General features: G+C 40.8%; 1 protein-coding gene across 3 annotated transcripts in view; it reads left to right on the top strand.

Annotated features, from left to right (window-relative positions):
- Positions 1–22,865, top strand: part of LGR5 (leucine rich repeat containing G protein-coupled receptor 5) — a 134,097-nt gene that overhangs the window by 98,255 nt on the left and 12,977 nt on the right. The window contains exons 5-13 of one of the 3 annotated variants that reach the window (XM_077775242.1): positions 4,334–4,549; positions 6,236–6,307; positions 9,127–9,195; positions 10,789–10,860; positions 14,487–14,558; positions 14,710–14,778; positions 14,920–14,991; positions 18,310–18,375; positions 19,856–19,927. In XM_077775242.1, coding sequence (XP_077631368.1) covers positions 4,334–4,549; positions 6,236–6,307; positions 9,127–9,195; positions 10,789–10,860; positions 14,487–14,558; positions 14,710–14,778; positions 14,920–14,991; positions 18,310–18,375; positions 19,856–19,927 — 780 coding nt within the window. The remainder of the gene's footprint in view (positions 1–4,333; positions 4,550–6,235; positions 6,308–9,126; positions 9,196–10,788; positions 10,861–14,486; positions 14,559–14,709; positions 14,779–14,919; positions 14,992–18,309; positions 18,376–19,855; positions 19,928–22,865) is intronic. The other 2 variants (XM_077775244.1, XM_077775243.1) reach the window with 2 other exon arrangements.

Below are 22,865 nucleotides of genomic sequence, written 5' to 3'. Positions count from 1 at the left end.
ATAACTGACAGAGTCTTGACTCCATTTGTCTCAATTTTTCTAATTCAGTGTACTTTCCAGTTTACCACACATCCATTAAGTAAGTAGTTGTATCACACAGGAAGTAGCGTAGGTGCACCTGGGTGGCTCAGTTGGTTCAGCTTCAGACTCTTGATGTCAGTTCAGGTCACCATCTCACAGTTCATGAGTTTAAGCCCCTCATCGGGCTCTGCGCTGACAGTGTAGAGCCTGCTTGGTAGCCTCTCTCTCCTTCTGTCTCTGCCCCTCCCCTGCTCATGCTCTCTGGTTCTCAAAAATAAATACATAAAACTTAAAAAAAAAAAAAAAGAAAGTAGTGTAAAATTTTATCAGTTTGCTGTAAGTCAAAAGTAACATAAGGAGCGTAAAATGGGTGCCATTTTCCTTATAGTGATTACTTTTCAGAATGCATTTCAAGATCATAATGAAGAAGTTTTATTTGTCTAAAAGACAATCGGCTCATTCCCAGTGTTAAAGGGTTTATTTTGCTACAGCTATCTGCATGCAGGTTCTGTGCTACCTCTGTCACATCGCTGATAGATACTTAAATGCCAGGATCATTGCTAGGAATTGTGTCTGAGAATGTGCTATCACATGTCACCACTTCTCCTTTGCCTTTGGAGTGAAGATGTTCTATTCAGTAATGTATCGGAAACAAAGCCATTGGCCCTTGGTGATTACACACGCACCCATACACATGTGCACACATGAGCATATAATTGTAATACTGAAGGATGAAAAATGAGGATAATTTCTATTAAGTCTAATTGCGAACACCTCTTAATTGTATCTGTTATGAGGGATGAAAGAAGTACCATTTTTCAGAACTAAAATTCACTGACCACATTGTACTCCTTTTAACAAACTTTTGACTAAGGCAAAATGTGAGTTAACCTCTTTTGCTATGCATGGTTTCTATGGTCAAAAAACAAAAATACAAACTGTTAACCAGGCTCAAGAAATAATAATCTAAAATCCTTAAGGAGACTTATAGTTTACAAAGCTTTGTTGTACTCATTCCTTTCATCATAAAGCAATCCTATAAAATAGAGAGATGTTACCCCCATTTTACAGGTGTGAAGGCTGAGGTCTTGACCATGATCACATAGCTACTATGTATATACTGTCTTGGACCTAAGATTTCTCATCCCAAATCTCTACACTAATTCAGATTCTAAGCTGTCTACACACACACACACACACACACACACACACACACACACACACCCTTTGTGACTTGCATGAAATGGAAGTGATAATAAACACTTAAAGGGTAGGGCCCCTGGGTGGTTAAGTTGGTTGTGCACCTGACTTCAGCTCAGGTCATGATCTCATGGTTTGTGAGTTCGAGCCCCACCTTGTGCAAAGCATAGAGCTCGTTTCAGACTCTCTGTCTCTCTGTCTCTCTCTCTCTCTCTGTCTTCCCCCTCCCCCAAAATAAATAAACATTAAAAAAAAGAAACATTTGAAGGGTGCCAAGGTGGTTCAGTCAGTTGAATGCCCGACTTCTGCTCAGGTCAGGCAGGTCATAATCTCACAGTTCTTGAGTTCGATCCCCACATCAGTCATCAGAGTTGCTGCTGTCAAGGCAGAGCCCACTTCCGATATTCTGCCCTCCTCTCTCTCTCTGCCCCTCCTCCACTCACATCCTTTCTCTCTCTCTCTCAAAATAAATAAACATTTAAAAAAGAAACACTTAAAAAGTGGAGCTATATAACGCAATTAGTTTTGTTGCTCCTGACAATATTATAGAATCACATTTTTACGTGTGCTGTTGTGTATTCTGTAGTGATGTTTTTCTTATACAGCACTACTTAAATATGACATTCTCCAAGCCTATGCATAGAAAATGCCCAGCGGCCCGAAAAGACTAGACTGACATAACATGAGCTCCTTGTTTACTCACTGAATAGGCACAACTTGTGCCCTGCCAGCTGCTTTGTCCACAGCCTTAACCTTGTTCTGCGAGAAACACCTGTATGAGTGGCTGGCTGGATAATTAAGTCCATACTCTGGTTCAGCCTTAGGATCTTCTGTTAAGATTAAATCAGATAAAGCCTCTGCATGTGAACAATATACCACTCTCTGAATTAGGTTTGGACCACTGAGATCAGGTGGACATGGACTTCAAAACACGGCGTTCGGAGGGAGTATGATTTATTGGGATCTTCTTACATGAAGAGACTATTGAGGCAGAGAAATGTTTTAGTGCTACACTCAGGATACGGAGTGTGGGGTCTGGGAGGATTAGTATGTGACGTGTTAGGACTGCAGAATTGCCCCTGTCTCACTCAGTTCAATACGGATAGCAAATTGCTCTAAGATTACAGTGTGGAGGCAGATTACATTCTTTTTTCTTGGGGTGGGGGGAGAATTCATTAAAGACATTTATCCAGAGAAATGGGCTTATTGACATTGAAAACTGAGACCAAGGTCACTTCAAGATCTAGCAGGAACATTAACACTAACTTACATATCGAAGACAAGCCTGTGACTCAATGCTGAGAGAGCCTTTTCTGTCCATGTATCTGAATGTTTGCGCTGAACCTTAAGATGACTCATCTCCAGGACTCTTGGAAGCCACTTGATTTAATGCATAAGCAACTGGCAGTAATCAGACAATATGTCACCTAAAATGCGGAAGCTCACGTTATTTCAATAAAGTCTTCATTCTTTAATCATTAAAAAGAGTTGACATACGTGCTTTACTTCTGGTTAAAGAAAAGCAACCACTTCCTCACCCCTGATGAAAAGTATACCTGACTTGAACCTGGGCCCAACATGTCATCACTGGAGCAAAGGGGAAGAGAGGGTGTTGAGTTTTCCTAACTATTTCTGGTTCCGTTTACTGACAGAACCTGGAGATATTTACTTGGAACCTGTGTTTCTGCTCCCTCCAATACTTGTTGCCCTCCTGGAAGTGTAATTGTGAGTGTGCTGTGACACCAAACTCCTCAGATTCATTCCAAGTGACCTGGTCTCAGTTATTCTCAAAACTTGGTCCAGAGCCTCCCTGCTCCATCACTTGTTCCCATTCGGTCAGTAGCAGCAGGAACTAGAGGACAAGTGAAGTGACTTCTGTGACCACAGAGAATTCTCTCTATTTCTAAATTGTTTAAATTTGGTTTGCAAGGGATTATTTCATGATCCGCGTGCACTTCCTGCATCTGTTTAGTCTTAAATGCTTCCTAAAACATTTTTCAAAATCCATGCGTGATTTTCTAATCCTCCCTAATACATAGACTGCTTAAAATGCAACTCTTCTTCTTTTTTTTTTAATCCTAGCTTTGAAAATGCAAACAAATGTGTGAGCCTTCAGAACGGGTGGGAAAAATGAGGGCCATCGGAAGCATTGCTGAGTGATGGTGGTTCTCTTGTTTATGCACCTTACAGGAAAGTTCAATTTTCAATAAGAAAAGTTCAGGCATGGTCATCACAGCCACTGCTCCCGTTCGGCAGGGGCGAAATAAATGCATTGCACTCCCTCTGCTGGCTCGGAAGCTGCAACAGCTCATTAACAAGATCTATATTTTGATGTAGGTCCCCATTTAAAAAAAAAAAAAAAATGGTGTGCAGAGAAAAGAAGCAAAACCTGGGAAAGCTGCTAATTTCAATTTTGCTTAAAATGTCAGGAAAAACAAACATCTGCCCAACGTAAATGGTTAAATGGGCAAGAAAGCAGCAGTTTTTAGGTATTTCAGCACTGTTCTAAGAAAAAGAGAGAGGCTGCCTCTTCTCTCCCTGAGGCGTATNCTCCCCTGCTCATGCTCTCTCTCTCTCTCTCTCTCAGAAATAAATAAAACATTTAAAAAAACTGTACCTTTAAAAAAAATTACTCTGTCCTTTTCGAATACTGAAATGATCTTTTCCCAAAGCTCAATGAGCAAATTAGTAGGCTAGTATGTTTCACATGTTCGAAACATTCCAGAGAAAACAAAGGCACAGATTGGTCTGGGGTGAGGGGAAAGGGAAAGGGTGTCTTTCTCCTGGTGTCAGAAATGAAAACTAAAAGAGCATCACGCTGGAAGTCTGTACTTCAGGAGAAGCCACTTCCGTGCCTGAAGGCATGTTACCCACAAGCCTGGAAGCGAATCACAGCTCTGTGGAATTTTATGGTCAAGCAGACCAAGGCACTGTTCTACTCATGGGTGAGGACAGCCTACCAGGAGAGCAAGATGTTCCAGGTGTCAGGGCATCTTGGGGGCCCTGAGCCCTGCTCCGGTCCCGTTCAGCAGCGTATTGTGAGTTTTCCTTCAAGGCCAATCATCTGGCCAGGCTTTGCCCTCTCTACCTTCTTGCTTGCTTCCTTCCCCAGGCGTCTAGATGCTAACCACATCAGCTACGTCCCCCCGAGCTGTTTCAGTGGCCTGCATTCCCTGAGGCACTTGTGGCTGGACGACAACGCCTTGACAGAAATCCCTGTCCAGGCTTTCAGAAGTTTATCAGCACTGCAGGCCATGACCTTGGCCCTGAACAAAATACACCACATACCAGACTATGCCTTTGGAAACCTCTCCAGCTTGGTAGTTCTGTAAGTTTATTGATTTTTCCCCCTCTCTTTTTGTACTTTCTAAATGTTCCCTGCATGACCTTGGCCTACAAGTGTCGGCCCTTCAAACCTTGAATAGGTCCATTTTCAGGGAAGAAAACCTCCTGAACCCCTCCCCAAAATGACTCACACATGTTCTAATTGTATAAAAGAATTCAACAGCTTTTAGTAAGCACCTGCTAAGTGCCAAGCACTGCAAGGCAAAGATAAACTATGACCTCTGTCTTTGGGAAGCTGATGAATATCGTCCAGGCAATCGTCACACTGTACAGTTAGTCCAGTGATGGAAGTTAATATAAATTCCTTATTTCTGGTAATAATTTATGATTCAGGTCAAATTGAAATATGCATTTATTACTTAATAAATACTTTTTGAACCCCTACCAAGGGAGGAGAAGTAAGAACAAAGCATTGACAGAGAGCTGTGCATTTGTGGGGCTTTTTTCCTGATGAGTCTAGATTTCTTTAAGTAAACCAAAATGATTCTCAAGTAATAGTTTGAAAAATAATCAGTCTTCTTTAAGAGTGTAGCGATATGCCCCCGCCCCGTATATAACATAATGGTCAATCAAAGTTGATCGAGGAAGAGAACAGCTGCTCAAAAGGCTGTAAGATCAGTGTACGTAGGAACTGAGGAGGGCTTCTTCTGCCCTATTTCTTCCCTTTGCTCCCTGCCCGCCCCTGCCTTCAGTTATTCAGTTTTCTTGATTACTCATCTCCTTCATATTGCAGGATATCTTCCTTTGAGGGTTTCTTATCCCTTTCCCCATGTATTGTAGGTAAAAGATCGTCAGTAAACGTCACAAAGATCTCACATGAAACCAACATCTATTTATTAGAATAAAAACCTTAGTCTAAAAGGATAAGAAGTTTGGGGTGATATTAACAAATTTCGATACAGACTCTCACATGTAAAGATGATGCTACTGACCCACCAGAAGCTGGGTCTGTGCTTTAATTTTTTCCCTCCACCTGAGGGAATGGGATTACGAGAGCCCCACCTAGTCTTTCTCACCCTGTTCTCCTAAAGCCCATTTTCCAAAAATCCCTTTGGGACTTGGTACAGTTTTCAGTTATGCACACAGCTGTTCTCACTGGCCCTGACCTAACTGACTTGCCATTGAGCCAAAGATGATAATTGTACACATTAATGCTGCGTCAAGATAACTAATCTCCCTGGGCAGCCAAAAAAAAATCTGATCACTGTTCTCTGTGGCTAAACTCCTTGTTGCCTGTTAACCTGTGGCCTCACCCTGGGAATGTAGACATTATAAGCCAGGAGCTTTACTAGAAAATAGGCTTCACACTTCCCTCCATCCTTCATTTGCCAAAGACGGCCAGAATCCTACATCCTACATCCCAAAGCTGTGTTAACAACCTGAATTTCCCTTTATTAGTCATGTGGCCCATATTATTATACACTCCCTGATATCTCAAACCCAAAAGATAAAACTGTCATTGCCTATTAAATTCTACGGTATAGGATCATCTATGGTAAGAGCGGATGGGTCATATAGCCCTTTAAAAAAAGTTAAGCAAAGCATTTCTTATGTATAATTAGTGCGTTTTTTACTCTAACTTTCTTTGGATTTAATCAATCAGAATGCTGTGCCTGAGCGTCCCTGTACAGCGAGCCTTCCTGACTGTGTCTGTCACGTTCTTCTGCAGGCATCTCCATAATAATAGAATTCACTCCCTGGGAAAGAAATGCTTTGATGGGCTCCACAGCCTAGAGACTTTGTGAGTTGACCTTTTATTTGTTTCCCTTTTTTCAGTGTTTTCATGAGTATTCTGAAGGAATCAAAATAGCCTGAAAGTCAAACTTGCTGTTTGGTTTGGTTAATTGCCTGAGCTTTAAACAGATATTTACTGCAGCTTTATCTTACACACACACACACACACACACACACACACACACACATACAGAGCTGAGCAATAAAACTGAGATTTTATTTTAATCTAACAGGAGTGGTAAATGAGTTAGAATCATTATAAACTAAATGATATGTTGTCTACTGAGCAGTGAATGTGTACTCTGTGTCAAGGATCAATTCTATAGTGTCACTCAGGCTCACTATTCATGAGTCTGGTGTGCAACCCTCCCTCCCCCAATGAGAGGACACCGACCAGGCAAATGCCAGGACTCTCCAGTCTGAGATGAACAGGCGTCTCATTAACAAACCACAAAGGTTCACACTAAAGCAATTCAAAACACTAAAAAGTAATACAGTGACCATTTCTCGGGCATATCTATAACCAAAGATTGCACTGCATATTGGCACACGTTGTTTCAGTTAACAACCATCTGAGGAGAGCAGCCGTCACTGTCCTGCTTTCTGCTCTAGTCAGGTTAAGTTTTTCTACGAACATGACATATCTAGTCAGTAGCATAGCTGGGATTTGCTTCCTCTCTAGGTTGAGACTGAAATCCATGCTGAACAGTATACACTCCTTCCAAAAAATAGGCCAAAACTTCAGTTCTGAATTGGTACCTATAAGAAAAATAGAGTCCACCCAGCTGACCGCCAAGAGCCTTTCCCAGAGCCACGGCAAGAAGAAATCTCGTGAACCTCGCCAGCCTCCAGCTGTTCCCCAGGAGAAGAGCTGCTCCTCATTGCCCTAGTTGAGTAAGAGAGGTACAATGAGGGTAAGGTGACAGGCAGTAAGGGTCCTGAGTGTTCTGGAAGAAAAGGTGTGGTTCCATTTGTACCCCCCTTCCACCCCCATATTTTTAATACTCAAGTCCAATAAGCCACACCAGGCCACTGAATCTACATTGTTGGCTCTGACCCAGGAGATACCAAAGACCACCTCTTCTGTGGCTTTGAAGCCCATTATTTATATTTGAATACAGAGCTTAACATTTGTACATGGTCAATTTAGCTTCTAACCAGGGTGACTCTGATGATTTCATGAGGGAGTATCTGTTGCTGGTGGTTTCTCCATGTCAATGAGTGCTCACCGCTCTCCTTCCAGGGTTAGTTAAATCATTCTGTGCCTCCTCTTAGAAGAGAGGAACCATCCTCATAAAGAGATGCCAAAGATGAACTTATCAAGGCAGGACTTTGCAGTCCATTTCACGGCATAGGCGAGCCATTCCCATGAGCTTCTTGGTAAAATTAGAACTTCTCCCTTATCCACACAGGGCTGGGCTTGGTATCTTAGCAATGCAAAGCACCTTCCAGTCCTTTCCAACAGAGGAGGAACAAGAAACAGTATTGGCTTTGGAGGGTATTTCCATAATTAGTGTCTCTTTTTTTCCCCCCACGTTTGAGATGCAGACCTTGGATTTTATGTAAAGAGTGAAACATTTCTGCGCAAATTCATATGAGTCTCATTGTCCCCCTCCCTCCCCTCCCCTTGCCCAGGGCTACAGAGGATCAGTAAATTGGTTACTCCCAACCCCTTCCTTTCCCTCACTAGAAACCCAAGTAATTTATAAGGACCCAATCCTCGTTTAATCAAAACAGAGCATCTGGAGAGATTTACAAACAGGAAGAAAATTTATGTCCACAAAAGACACGCGTTTCCTGCCTGCAGTATAGCTTAAGGATGGTTTGTGCCAGACAAGTAGGAATCTTGATTCATGCTTAACTCGGTCAAATTATCTCTCTTAAAATTAAAAAGCAATTCTTCTCCATAGAGGAAGATCTAACCACATCTGATTGCCTGACCAAAAGGTTTTTCTGCGTCATCTGGGAAATCTGCCATTCCCGGAGACTTGGAGGCAATTACTTTTTCATACGAAGTTGTAGCTATAAGGTGGAATAAGCCTATAAAGCGCTTGTGAGTAATGGAATTGAAAAGCCATTTGTGTCATAACAGATAGAGAAATTAATGTTTTGAAATTGTTTGGCCATTCCATCTCTGTGCCTGAAGGATAAGATAACATAGAGCTTTGCCTCACAGACCAAGGAACACACACTTCTGATCTGAATCATTATTTGTGACCCTGAAGAAATTCTAGACCCGATGTCCTTCCTGAGAGTACCCTGTACCACATAAACCTCTCCAGAAGCAGGCTGTCATCCTGGACCTCGGCCTGGGAGAGACACATGGACTCTTCAGGAGTCAGGGACAAAGGAGCTCTCCAAGATGCCCTCTCGGGCGAGACTCTGAAGTGCAGGGGGCATGTCAGAGGATGAAGGTGGGAACAAGAAAGGAGGGTGATTCAGGAGCCAGGACGAGACACGCAAGCGGGCAACTTGGTGAGCCGGGTCCAGTGAAGGGCTCCCTCAGCAAGCAGCCAACACCAGGCCAAGTGTCCCTCTTATTTGAACATTAACGCTGCTATCTGCCCCCTCCCTTTTTTTAAACGCCTCTGTGCCACTGAGACTTGACTCTGACACTCATGATCAGTGTGATGACCATTTTAACGCAGATACTGGTCAGCAAGCCAAGAAAATCTCTCTCCCTGAAGAGAAGGAAAAAGAGTTTTTATCAGTGACCTTGCCTCATTGGACAGCGTGTTAACTTTCTCTGTATAAGTAGTATATATGAATTTTTAAATGAGAAACTGAAATACTGAGAAACTGAAAATACTATTTACTTATTTTCAGAGATTTAAATTATAATAATCTTGATGAATTCCCCACTGCCATCAGGACACTCTCCAACCTTAAAGAACTGTAAGTATTCAGGACAGATTTAATGGGAGAACTCTATTCTTTGTGAGCTCTCTTTAAAGTATGTTTCATTATTGTACATAGCGTGAGTGACTAGAAGGTTTTATAAGTTTGTACAGGGGCTTCTGGGTGTCTCAGTCGGTTAAGAATCCGATTCTTGATACTGGCTTAGGTAGTGATCTTTCAGTCTTGAGATCAAGGCCCGTGTCAGGCTCCATGCTGAGCATGGAGCCTGCTTGAGATTCTATCCCTCCCTCTCTCTCTCTGCCCCTCCCCCACTCCCTGTCTCTCTCAAAATAAATAAACATTTAAACAAATAAATAAGTTTGTATAAATGATGATTAAGTAAACTTGTGATATATTTTGATTTATTCTATCACAAGCAAACATCAGATAGTCTTTTTTAAATTTATAACAGATTTCTCTAATATATGTATGTTTTAAAGAATATATTTAGTTCTCTAAATCATACTCTTTTCCTAAGCTATATTCCCCCAAGATTTATATACTTCATGGATTTGTAGAGAACTGCCACGGAATTCAGTTATTTGCTGAGCATTTTGAAAAACAAACTTCTCTAAGGTTGCATAAGTATAGGACTAGAGAATTCAAATGCATGTGCCTAGTACCATGCTAGATGCTTCCATATATATTACTTCATATTCTTTAAATATTTCATGAATCATTTAATTTTTTAAAAAGTACAATTTTACTAAAGTAAAGCTAACTTTCAGCTCTTAGGTTGCATATATTGTCTTTCATATACTAAAATTCAATGAGATTTTCTTTGTACCTAAAAATATGAACACTGTATGTAAGGACTGTTCCAATACTTGGAAAGAAAGATAAACGTAGAGCCTATCCTCTTGGCTGAGAGAAATAAGGCACAAAGCTAAAGGAGGTAGACAACAGGGCTTGTTTGTAAGAAAAAGCCTTTACGAGAGGTTCTCCCTCAGGAGCCCCACATGTGGCTGAACTGGGAAGTCATCACCATCTCTGGTCAGGCAGCCCAGACTGTCAGTCACCTTATCAAGCCACCGGCCCACACAGGACCCAGAGATCACTGACTCTGCCCCTCTGCCATTGAGACAACATTAGCATCGACAGAGGAGAATCAATTTGTTATTACACACTCACTGAGCGCCTTCCCTCAGCTCAGGAAATTTTGTCCTCATGAGGAGATTACCTAAATCTCTACTTCATAGCAGCTGAAGTCAATTTTCTCTTCTCCTGGCTTCAAATGGGGTCAGAAGGAGTGATCATAATCCCCTCTCCAAAGATGGTTCCCTCTCTCTCAAGTTGTTGTATAGTGGTGCTCTGTTGGATATGAACAGACAGATTTTCTTTTTATAACATTAAATTGTAAGTTTCCGTAAAGCACAACTATTATTTTCAGATTCTTTATTCCTCTTTCAAGATGACAGCTTGTGATTTCTTTTTCTCCTAGAGAGCACATAAGCTTCAAAATGCAGAGAGGAATTTAACTTTATCCTCTAGTTAAGATGTTGCTTATTGGCACAGGAGGGGGGGTACTATTACATAATTTTACCCTACACATTATTTTCTAAAAAAAATTTTTTTTCCCTCTCTTCCTAGAGGATTTCACAGCAACAATATCAAGTCAATACCTGAGAAAGCATTTGTAGGCAACCCTTCTCTTATTACAATGTAAGTGGCCGTAGTTCTTTTTGATTTTTCCATCCTGAAATATAGTACATATTTCACTTTTAAATATAATACAATGAGTATCTTATATTTTCCCAAGTTTGGTCTTTGTCAGTGTATGAATCTCTACCGAGAAGTGTATATAGAGATGTTTTGCTAGGTCTTAGCTGAATGCTAAAATGACTTTTTCTTATTATTTATTTAGCTGGATGCTAAAATAATTCTTTTTTTTCCAGAGCCTACAAGTGTGCATTGCATCATGCTTCTTGTCTTCAGATGCCTTGTCTCACTTCACAAAAATCTTGTGAAATACTTTTGCTTATCTCTATTTTCTAACGAATAAAACTTATTTTTTAGAGCATCAATGTCAAGGTCACCTAGTCATTTAGAACTTGAATCCAAGTATACTAGAAATATAAATTATTATATACAAACGGGAGTCCTTTATAGCAATAGACTCCATTGATGGTGGGGGTTTGGGACATACTGGTTTATGCGTGGTTTCCATATTGATTTGTTATCAAGCCCAAGCACTGAGTCACATTTATAGACTTACAAGCCAGGTTATAATTCTAGAAAGCTGCGTGTATTCTAAAAAGGTGTATTGGGGGTTTATATCCCATAAAAGCATAAAAGAGAGTTACAAGTACAGCGTAAAATTAATTGGTTATATGTTTCACATTTTAGCACAGGCAGAAGATTGATCATATGTAGACATACGGGAAGATGAAAACAGGCATGGATGGCTCTTAGTTCAAAGATGCCTGGCAAATTTGGGGGGTAGTACTGGCCTCAGGTCTTGCAGGAGGGGTCTTGGATATGCAAGAGAGAAGGGACAACTGTTGAACCTGACTCTAGGGGCATTTCTTGGCAGAAATTCATCCTGTGCCAACTTGATTAAGAGGCTTTCTGGAACAGGGTAGCATCTGTCACAAATGAGCTGGAATCCCAATTAGCCCTGACAATTGAAATTTAAAAAAAAAAAAAATACCATTCATCGTTTCTGAAATATGCTGACAGTATGTTGGCAAACTAAGGGTTTTAAAGTCTATTGCCAATAAACATTAGGCCTCATTAGAGAGTATTTACATACTAAAAGTTGGCAAATTGCATTGCCTGTGCTTCTTTTTCCTTACAGCCACAAGCCTGGGTTTGTTTTTTTTAATCGCTCTTTTGATATGCTAATACCACTTGAGAAAGGACTAGAAGCCCCCCAAATTTATTAGTGCTCCTACACAGTATTTTATGGTATTATTCACTGTTTTCTCCCTGAAGCTCTCCTCTCCTTGCTTCTACCTCTTTCCATTTCTTGTCACTGTCAGGGATCCCCAGCTACCCCTCTCTGTGAATGCTTCCCTTGTCCCATTGGCTACCCAGTCGCAATGTCTACCTCTATGGTCCCCACCCTCAGCGGGACTTCTTTGCACGCCCACTGCCCCCAGCTTCTGCCAGCCCCCACCTCGATTTTCTTGCCACCCTCCCTGCTTCCACCGCTAGCAGAGCTGTCACCCTGAATCACAGCATCCATCTTGTCACTCTCTTGCTGTGAAAAATACGGAGATTCAAGATGGTCTACCGTGAGTCTCCCGACCAGCGACCCAAAGCTCTCCTCAGTTACCTTATGCCATAACCCAGGTCCACTAAGCTCTCCTCATAGAGCAAAACTATTTCCTTTGTTTCTATGATTCCATCCCCTCACAATGTTGGTTGAAATTCTGTCTTCCAGGGCCTGTTTCCAATGACATTCCATGAAGTTTTTCTCGATCTCACGAGAAAACTCCCTCCCGAGAACCGTGTAACTCCTCACCTCCTTATTTGTATTTGTGATACTTAGGTACACAAGCATGTGTATTCATAGCTGCCCAGGTTATGTACATACATACATGTGTGAACACAATTATATACATACAACCATATTGTCTAGACAAGGGACACTGTAATAGTATCATGAAAACTCCCATTTTTAATCATAAGACCTTCTAGCTCTAGCTCTTTTTCTTACCGATTATCTAATCCAAGGGAAGAGGTTGGAGGGTAGGAGGGCAGAAGGGGACTTAGGTTTGTTGGGTAACAACTCTATCCCAGGTACTAAACCAGATGTTAGACAAGCATTAGCTCTTTCAATTTGTACACAAACCCTACAGCTAAGATTTATTATTCCAGCTTAACAACCTAGAAAATTAAAGCTCTGAGAAGTAATGTACTTGCTGAAGTATATGAACTTTAGTTTTTTCCTCCAAAAATGAGAAAAATGGTATCTGAATATCTGTGCTATGGATCTTTTAAAGCTGTTGAGTGGACCAATTGAGCTATAAATGTGAAAGTACTTTATCAACCAGGAAGTGGGATGCTGTTATTTATTTGATTCCAAGCTGCTTTAAGGCGAGAACATTTTATCCATCTTCAAACTCCCAGAATCTAGCATAATATCAAGCACATAATAGATACTTAAGTACAGTTTCCTTAACGAATCAGTCTCTAAAGGCCCACAGTACCATACTTTGAGCACAGTAGACATAAATAAATACCAGTTCAACTCCACTGAACTAGGATGTCTCAACTAAGAACTATTTGTAGGGCTTCATTTGACCAATTCAAATACCATTACATTGAAAACATCTGTAGGGGCGCTTGGGTGGCTCAATTGGTTCAGTGTCTGAATCTTGATTTTGGCTCAGGTCATGATCTCAAAGTTCATGGGATCAAGTCCCACATCAGGTTCTGTGCTGACAGCACAGAGCCAGCTTAAGATTTTCTCTCTCCCTCTTCTCTGCCCCTTTCCCACTCAAGCTCTTACTCTCTCTCTCTCTCAAAATAAATAAATACTTTTTTTGTTTTTTTTAATCTGTAAGGGTGGGTGCCTGGGTGGCTCAGTTGGTTAAGCTTCCAACTTCAGCTCAGGTCATGATCTCACGGTTCGTGGATTCGAGCCCCTCATTGGGTTCTGTGCTGACAGTTCAGAGCCTGGAGCCTGTTTCAGATTCTGTGTATCCCTCTCTCTCTCTGCCCCTCCCCCACTCGTGCTCTGTCTCTCTCTGTCTCAAAAATAAATTTTTTAAAAAATCTGTAAAACAAAATGTCATTTAAGTTCTAATAATGTCTCACCTTTAAAAGCAGTCATGACTTTTTTAAAAATCTAAATATCACCAAAAAAAGTAGAATAGCACATTTTCTCTCAAATACTCCTTCTTATATGTTATGGTAAGATTTGACTAGAGGATCCAGTCTTCATATAAATATGTGGAACTGCATCTTTATTTATTTAACAATATGACTGCCATCTCTTTGAATTCCCTTTTTGCCACTTGATGAATAGTCCACACATGTTGGAGGAAGATTTTTAAGTATATCTATAGTCTGTTCACTTGCTTTTCTCCTTAGTAACTATCACTCATATCTGCCTTGTTATCAGGAATCTTCATTTTTATATAGTATGGATTTCTTACCAAAAGCCTCCTCATGTGAGTTAAAACACTTTTGAAGTTTTCCTGATACTGAGTAATCGGGAATGTTATGCAATAAAGTATAATCATGGTTACACACACTTAATATATTTCCTGAAAATTTGAAGAGGTATCATTTGTTGTTCAACTTTTATACTAACACATTGGTGTTTGGATTTTTTTCAGACATTTCTATGACAACCCCATCCAGCTTGTTGGAAGATCTGCTTTTCAACATTTACCTGAACTAAGAACACTGTAAGTTTTTCTCTTGCAGATCACTTTCCCCTTGTATGGGTTGCTGTAAAAACCAAATGGATATTTTAAGTTAAAGTTCTTTGTAAATGGCACTAAAATTACCCCCTTCTGGAAGCTTCTGCCAATAGTACTCATGTACTCCTCCTTCTAGGACTTTGAATGGTGCCTCCCAAATAACTGAATTTCCTGATTTAACTGGAACTGCAAGCCTGGAGAGTCTGTAAGTACTTGAATAGGCTCTTGACTTTGCCCAGCACATGCACTGCCCTTGAAGCTTGACAAGTCTTAAAGTCAGCGAATAAAAATATATCACTGTGCGATGCCTGAATAAAAGAATTATGTCTGGTTTGTGTTTCAACAGGACTTTAACTGGAGCACAGATCGCATCTCTTCCTCAAACCACCTGCGATCAGTTACCTAATCTGCAAGTGCTGTGCGTATCAGAAAGGCAGTAACGTTGTGTAAACAGGCAACTTCCATTTAGGAGCGAAATGGCAGCCGTTATTTCAATAATCCTTTAAAAGGGGAGAAAGTTCTTTCCTTGCAGGGCTCCAGCAGGCCGGTCCTCCCTCGCCCCCATGGGGGGCTAGGGAATTGGCTCTCTCGTGTGACCCCGGTAATGGTGGGGGTGCCCCCTTTGTTGCCAAGTTCCAATCCGTCTCCCGTTAGAGTTTCAACTGGCACACATTTCCTGTCAGAAAATGGATATGAACAAGCCTAGATAACTTCATTTCCCCTTCTTTGCAGAGCAGAAAAAAATTACATAATGGATCAAAAACCCAATATGGATGCCAAAATAAAAAATTAAGTCATCAGACCCATACAAACCTTGATAAAGGTGATCAAACATTCTTCCAGTATAGTTGTGGGTGCCGTGTTCTAATGTTTCCACTAATGGTTAAACAGCTTACATATGTTATTTCTGTTGATTTGTTGTGGGTTTTTTTTTCCCCTCTGTCTTTCCCTTTCTGAAAGGTAGTTTACAGGAATTTGAAGAGCTTTGTTTTGACTTTCCATTTTCAGCCTTCTCCCTCAACTCGCAACCCTATTTCTGTCCTCTTATGCACTGTGGAGACTTAACGAATGGACCCTTAGTCTCCAGTCATGGCTCCCTTCTTGCAGAGGAGGCATCTGTGTCAGCTGAATGCCTGTAATTCCACCACAGGCTTCACCCAGTAGCAGAGCTACAAGCAGCACTACAAATGTGAAGTGGAAGAATGGGAACGTCACCACAATGATTCTGCCTTCCCCTCTCCCCAGCCCCCTGGCCACTTTGGACCTCAGTTGTTCAGTGATATGGGGTTGTAGTAACACCACGCGATAGCCTTGAAGTCAGTCATTTGTGTGTACAGGAAGGGAACATAGAGTAAGTCTCCTCTTCTTCCTCCCACATCGCCCTCTGAGGTGTAGAGAAGTTGAGAATTAGGACAGTTAAGTACAGTTGTCAAAGTCATACAGCAAGAAAGTAGCCGAGTCCAAATTCAAATACAGGCAGTTTGATTGAATAGCTCGGAGGAAGTGCGTATATACCAGGTAGTGGACGTCTTAGGGGCCATTTTAGAATTCTGTCTACCGCACCCAAAATAGTATAATTATCCTCATTTCTCAAGGAAACTAGATTGATTACATGAGTAGGACTTCACATGCTATAGCTAATACTAAAGGAGCCAGCATTTAAACTGCATCCATCTCTGCTATGCCACATAGCAAATGGTAAACCACCCAGGTCTAGAATTGCACAAATTGGTAAAGAGCAAAGGCTCTGGTCTGTTTTTCTGGTTCAAATCCCATCTCCCTATATACCAGCAAGAGATCTTGAGCAAGTTATTTATCCCTTCTGGGACTCCATTTCCCAATCTATAAAATAGAGATATAGCCACTTCCTTCAGAGGATCATCATGAGGATTAAGTGAATTACTACATGTCAAACACTTACACTAGCACCTGGGACGTCGTAAACTCTCAGGCAGTGTTAGCTCTTACCAACTTCTTTCTCACTTGCCTTAAACCATTACTCTTTCTTCAAGCTATTCTTTCCTCAAGCTGAAACTTGAAAGGTCTGAAAGATCACAAATCCATTAACCACAGAAGCTTGTCATTTTCAAAGCACTTCAACCTGTAGTTTTGATTTGTTCTTCACAACACTCTGCGGGAAGATCAGCAGGTATCTTCTCATTTAAAGAGAAAACTAAAATAGGCATAATGCTTTGGGCAGCATATTGACCACATTGAAGAATCCGTTGAAGTTGAGAATAGGACTCAGGGTCCCGACCTCTACTACCATCTACTTTATGGTCTGGAAGCCAAGGTCTGCAAGCTCCACTCCTTTGGCTGAATCATCCACTGAGTAGCTGCTACATGAAGAAACTGCCCCCGAGTTGCCTCACCTCCATGGGAATTACCTGGCTGTGTGTGGCTTTCCTCACTAAATAGCTGGTGATTTTAGGCAAATTATTTCACATTATATGGTGATAATCAGTGTCTCCCTCATAAGGTGACAACAGGTCAAATGAGATAATTTAGGTAAAGCTGTAAACACGGTGTCTACATTTAAGAAGTGCTTGATCAATGTTAGCCCTGAAAATCATTAGGTAGAAGGCAGGTAGAAGGTGATACTGGGTCTTTACATGGAGGAAGCTTTTACGGATCCTCTACTAAGAGGCACACAGGAAGCACTTGTCTCCTTGCAGTCTGTGGAGATGAGTGAACCAAATTATTATCAGCTTTGATGATAGGTATGTCCATTTTATCACATTCATTACTTTTTAAAACGATATGCCATATTGTTAACTGGGTGTTATTTTGTGCGTTGGTGTGGGGTCTAGTTTTGGGTTTCTTCATTTTTTGTTTGGTTTAGTTTGGTCTTTCAAACCTTGAGTATAAACTACAAACTTTTGTTTGCAAACAGCTTCATCTGCAGTATTTGTGTGTAGTAAATGAACTGTATTTCTATATGAATTCCATTAGCTCAATAAATGTAGAATAAAGTGATCAGTTATAATTCAAAAGCCTCTTAGAAAACAGCATGGGCTTTTCAGTTACATGGTGGCGATCTGGTTTTAAGAATTAGAATCAGGCATGAAAGTGTGTTAGCTGATTAGCTGGTAACTTTTAAAACATGAGACAAGATTTTTTAAAATATCTATGTTACTTTATCTACCAGCTTTCTTTTTTTAAGCTTTCTGCAAATTACCGTGGCTTGTTTTAGATTAGTTATATTATACTATAAATATGTCCAGATGTTTTTGTTATTCTGTAATTTGTTGAGTTTTGGCTGAAGACTTTCTTAGATTTTTTCCCCCCTTGTAGTGATTGATTTCAAAGTTAGTGCTATGTTTTGACTTGTTGTTGGATTTTTTTAGCTGATTAGAAAAGAACCAACAATGATTCTCTAAGCTGTAGAGATACAGCAGCTCTTAGAAAGAGAGGCACAATTATTTAATTTAATTTGGACTCACTTCAGCAAGATAATAGCTAGAACATTGTAGATCATCACTAACAAAATATAAATAAATTTGTTAAGTAAATTATTTAAATCAATTAAAGAAGTACAACGGCTACATTTCAGTAAACGTTTGGATCTATGCTTAATCCAATAATGCCACTGACTACCTGCTCCATGTCAGGTCTGGGGAAACGTTCAGAGTCTGCCTTGGGAGATAGATCATCTCGGAGGGGAAAGGAAAGCAAAGCATGTTTCCTTAGGATTAATATATAACAGATTTTCCCTTTTGTGCCTTCTGTTTTTCAGAGATCTATCTTACAACCTGCTGGAAGATTTACCCAGTTTTTCAGTCTGCCAAAAGCTTCAGAAAATGTACGTCTATAAGAGTTTCTAAGTCACTTAGCAAAGAACAAGAGCCAAAACTCACATTTCTAGGGGTCACTGGTTTGCTTGCCCTGTAGGTCACTGGGGAGACATTTGGTGTTTTCCCTTTTTATACACACAAGGTGTGATGGTGTAGGATGCCTACTAAGTTAGGAAACACAGATAATATTATTTTTCTATGCATTGTACTGTAAGCAAAGCTTTTACTGCGCTTTTTGTTTTTCTCCCCTCCTATAACAAACTTGGTGTTATAAGAACCGGGTTTATTTGAGCTTTGGAATTTTTCTAAGATTACATATCCAATGAATAGCGTGACTTTTTTGTTTGTTTGTTTTGTTTTATATAGTTTACGGTCAAGTTGGTTTCCATATAACAGCCACTGCTCATCCCAAGAAGTGCCATTACTTTTAAATACGGGAAGGACTTGGTGTTTGTTCCACAAGTCATCTTTAGAAAGTGCCGTATTTGTCATATTTGAGGTCCTACTGATGTTACTTCCACATGAAACATGTTAACATTCTTATCGTCAAATTGCCTCCTCCACAAAACATCAGCCTTATTGCTTTTTTTTTCATGTTTATTTTTTTTTTCAAGAGAGAGGAAGAAAGCGTGTGCACGAACCAGAGAAGGGCAGAGAGAGGGAGAGAGAAAATCTCAAGCAGGCTCTGTGCCATCTGCTCAGAGCCCGATGAGGGGCTCGATCTCAGGACCAGGAGATCATGACCTGAACTGAAATCAACAGTTGGATGCTTAACTGACTGAGCTCCCCAGGTGCTCCAGCGTATTGTAAAGTATGCTTTACAGTCATACTTCGGTTTTGATCAAAACAATATTAACCATCTGGCATGCCTAGGTGGTCGTGATTTCCACTCAGGTCATGATCTCACAGTTTTTGCATGATCGAGCCTGGCGTCAGGCTCTGTGCTGACAGTGAGAGCCTTGCTTGGGATTCCCTCCCTGTTCTTTCCCTCTCTCTCAACCCCTCTCCCACCCTCTCTCAATTTCTCCCAAAATAAGTAAATAAACTTTAAAAAAAGAAAGCAATATTAGGCATGTGTCCTTTTCTGAATTTTTCTCTGAATGCCTTTCAGTGAATAAGAGAGAAAAAGAAAGATAAAACTGTCTTTAAAAGGTAAGGATTTGACTCTCTTGAAGCCCCCCCGAAAAATACTAAAATGGCTCCGAAGGCAGAGCCAGGCACCAAGTGATTGAATGATGATGGCATTTGGAATATAGTTTTACATCCACCCAAAAGAACTCGTTGCTCTGAAAGCAAGGCAATACTTAAGTGTATAAATTGGAATGTTCTTCTTTAAACAAAACAAAAAAATTTTAATCAGTCACTTGACTGTCACATTTCATGTGTTCCTTTGATTGAGGGCAGGTAATTCCTCTGTAGAAGTTCTCTGAAGACTAATCTTTGAAACCAGTGACTCTGAAATCAATCTTTGGAACTCTGTCGTTTCAGAGACCTGCGACATAATGAAATCTTTGAAATTAAAGTTGACACTTTCCAGCAGTTGCTCAGCCTCCGAGCTCTGTGAGTACTGCCTCCCAGCACCTTTCCCGGCCACAGATCACTTTCTTTCTCTATCTGGTCTTCCCCAATATTTTCTTTCTGCTGTCTGCTAGTATCATTGGAGCTTTGTGCCTATATTTGCTACAAAAGGGCAAGTATCTTGCTCATGATACTTTCCAGGAATATATTCAAAAGTAGTAAATTTGTAGTCTGCTTTCTGACATGAAACTTGGATAAAGAGGAAGAAGGCCAAGCTGTTGAATCACCTACGAAATGTGTTTCTGTCAGCAGCCTAGAGTTGGCAGGGATTTTCCACACAGAAATGGAATGACTACACAACACTGCCTGCCCATTCGTTTTTTCTGGGGCAACAGGTTTCAGTATGTGTCTCAAAGTGCTTCAGAATCATCACGGGGCCACTGTCAAGAGTCCAGATTCCAGGTCCTCAACCTGCCTCAGGAGTTAGAATCCCTGAGGTGGGTCCTGATGATCTGCATTTTAACAAGCACACTAAGGTTTGAGCACAGCTGCCCTGGAAAATGCTTCTGTTGATCAGATGAGTAAGAATTGTAAATATAGTATCTAATTCCATTTTATGAGTGAAAGCACCATATATTAACCATCAACTTAAAAAAGGAAACTTTGGTAACAGATTGTTTTCTGTGTCAGTTAAATCTTTTTCATCTCAAAACTGAGTTTCAATGTAATTGTGATGAATAATGACAATATGAAATGTGTTTTTTATAACTTTTTAAATGTTTTATTTGTTTTTGAGAGACAGAGAGAGAGAGACAGAGTGAGCAGGGGAGGGTCAGAGAAAGAGGGAGACACAGAATCCGAAGACAGGCTCCAGGGTCTGAGCTGTCAGCCAACANATGTGTTTTTTATAACTTTTTAAATGTTTTATTTGTTTTTGAGAGACAGAGAGAGAGAGACAGAGTGAGCAGGGGAGGGTCAGAGAAAGAGGGAGACACAGAATCCGAAGACAGGCTCCAGGCTCTGAGCTGTCAGCACAGAGCTCGACACGGAGCTTGAACCCACGAACTGTGAGATCATGACCTGAGTCAAAGTCGGACGCTTAACCGACTGAGCCACCCAGGCGTCCCCAATATGGAATGTTTAAACTTTGGTATATTTTGGTAAAACTCCCTTTTACCGTCAAGTTTTTCTTTTTCTTTTTTTCTTTAATGTTTATTTTTGAGAGAAAGAGTCAGACCGTGAGTAGGTGAGGGGCAGAGAGAGAGGGAGACACAATCTGAAGCAGGCTCCAGCTGCTGTCAGCACAGACACAGGGCTCGAACTCAGGAGCCATGAGATCATGACCTGAGCAAAGTTAGACACTTAACCGCCTAACTGACTGAGCCACCCAGCCAACCCCTAAAGTTTTTCTTAATGCTTAAGAGACTATTCCTTTGTAAAATAATACCATTCCTCAAAACATTTTAAATTTACCTTTAAGAATCTTCTTCTTCTTCTAAAAGTGTACCTTGAAAGCTATCTTGTTCTGAATTTAAGTATGTTGCCCTTTCCTTACTTTTCCTTTTTATCAACTTGTGAAGTTCTTCTACTTTTTTTTTAATAAATGTAAAACAAAAAATATATTACCTACTTTCATTACCTGCCTTTTTCATCCAGTTGGAATTCTGAATGTTTCCAAAGTTCAGTTCCATTTTTTTTTAAATTTCTTTATAGTTTATTGTCAAGTTGGTTTCCATATAACACAACACCCAGTGCTTATCCCAACAAGTGCCCTCCTCAGTGCCCATCACCCATTTTCCCCTCTCCACCCACCCCATGAACCCTCAGTTTGTTCTCAGTATTTTTAAGAGTCTCTTATGGTTTGCCTCCCTCCCTCTCCTTAACTATTTTTTCCCCTTCGTCTCCCCCATGGTCCTCTGTTAAGTTTCTTCTATTCCATGTATGAGTGAAAACTTATGGTGTCTAGCCTTCTCTGCCTGACTTATTTCACTTAGCATAACACCCTTAAGTTCCCTTATGTGCCCCCATGCATCAGCACTCCTGTATCCTTTGGGTAGGGTCAGTTCCATTTTAAAATGCTGAAATAGTTGATAACACTCTATTATGTCATTGAATTTGCTAATAGAGTAGAACTTAAATGTTCTCACCAAAAAAAAAGGTTTTTTCATATGCATGTGAAATAAAAGGCTGATCTGTAATGATATCAAAAGAATGGGATCCTGAAAGCTGCGTGTCTGGGTGCCCCTGAGTTCCTCTGGCCCCTTAGACTTCATATCCATCACTCACCCAACTCTGCCAACTCCAGTTCATCGCCTCTTCTGCCACTGACCCATCATTCGTCTCCACTCATCCATCCCATTCTCTAAAGAGAATCTTTCTGAAACAGAAATCTAATCATGGCACTTGCCCTGCTTCAAGGATCTTTTTAGTCACCTATTGTCTTCAAACCCACACCAGATTTCCCCGCACTGCCTTCAAAATCTGACCCCAACCTCCTCACTCTCACCCGTGCCTTCTCGGTCCCCTGACACATGGTGGCCATTTCCCTGGTTCTTGTTGCCCATCGGATTCCTCTCCACCCTTGACTCACCTCCTGCCCATGCCGTAAAAACAGGAGCTCCTGCGAGCCCACTCCACTCTGATGCATTTTGCGCATTTTCTGCTACAGGACTCAACACTCAACACTGCCACAGGAAGACTATGCCCTGCCCCAAAATGACAAGAACTTTTTCATCTTCTTATCCCCAGGGTCAAGTGGAGTGGCTCTCTCATTATTTACTTAAGAATTCCAAATGTGTTCTGAGCAAAAGTTCAAGTTCTCTTGATGTTGGTCAGCTTGAGTTTGAATTCCAGCTCCTGAGATTATTTTGTGACTTTGAGCAAGTCATTTAATACTCTGTGCCTTTCTCTGCACCAGTAAAGTGGGATTAATGACAATACCTACTGCTTAGAGTTCTGTTAAGGGTTATACGTGTAAAAA

This window comes from Crocuta crocuta, unplaced genomic scaffold (assembly GCF_008692635.1).
Source record: "Crocuta crocuta isolate KB4526 unplaced genomic scaffold, BGI_CrCroc_1.0 scaffold97, whole genome shotgun sequence".
NCBI classification, from domain to species: Eukaryota; Metazoa; Chordata; class Mammalia; order Carnivora; family Hyaenidae; genus Crocuta; species Crocuta crocuta.
This window is presented reverse-complemented; position numbering and strand designations above follow the sequence as displayed.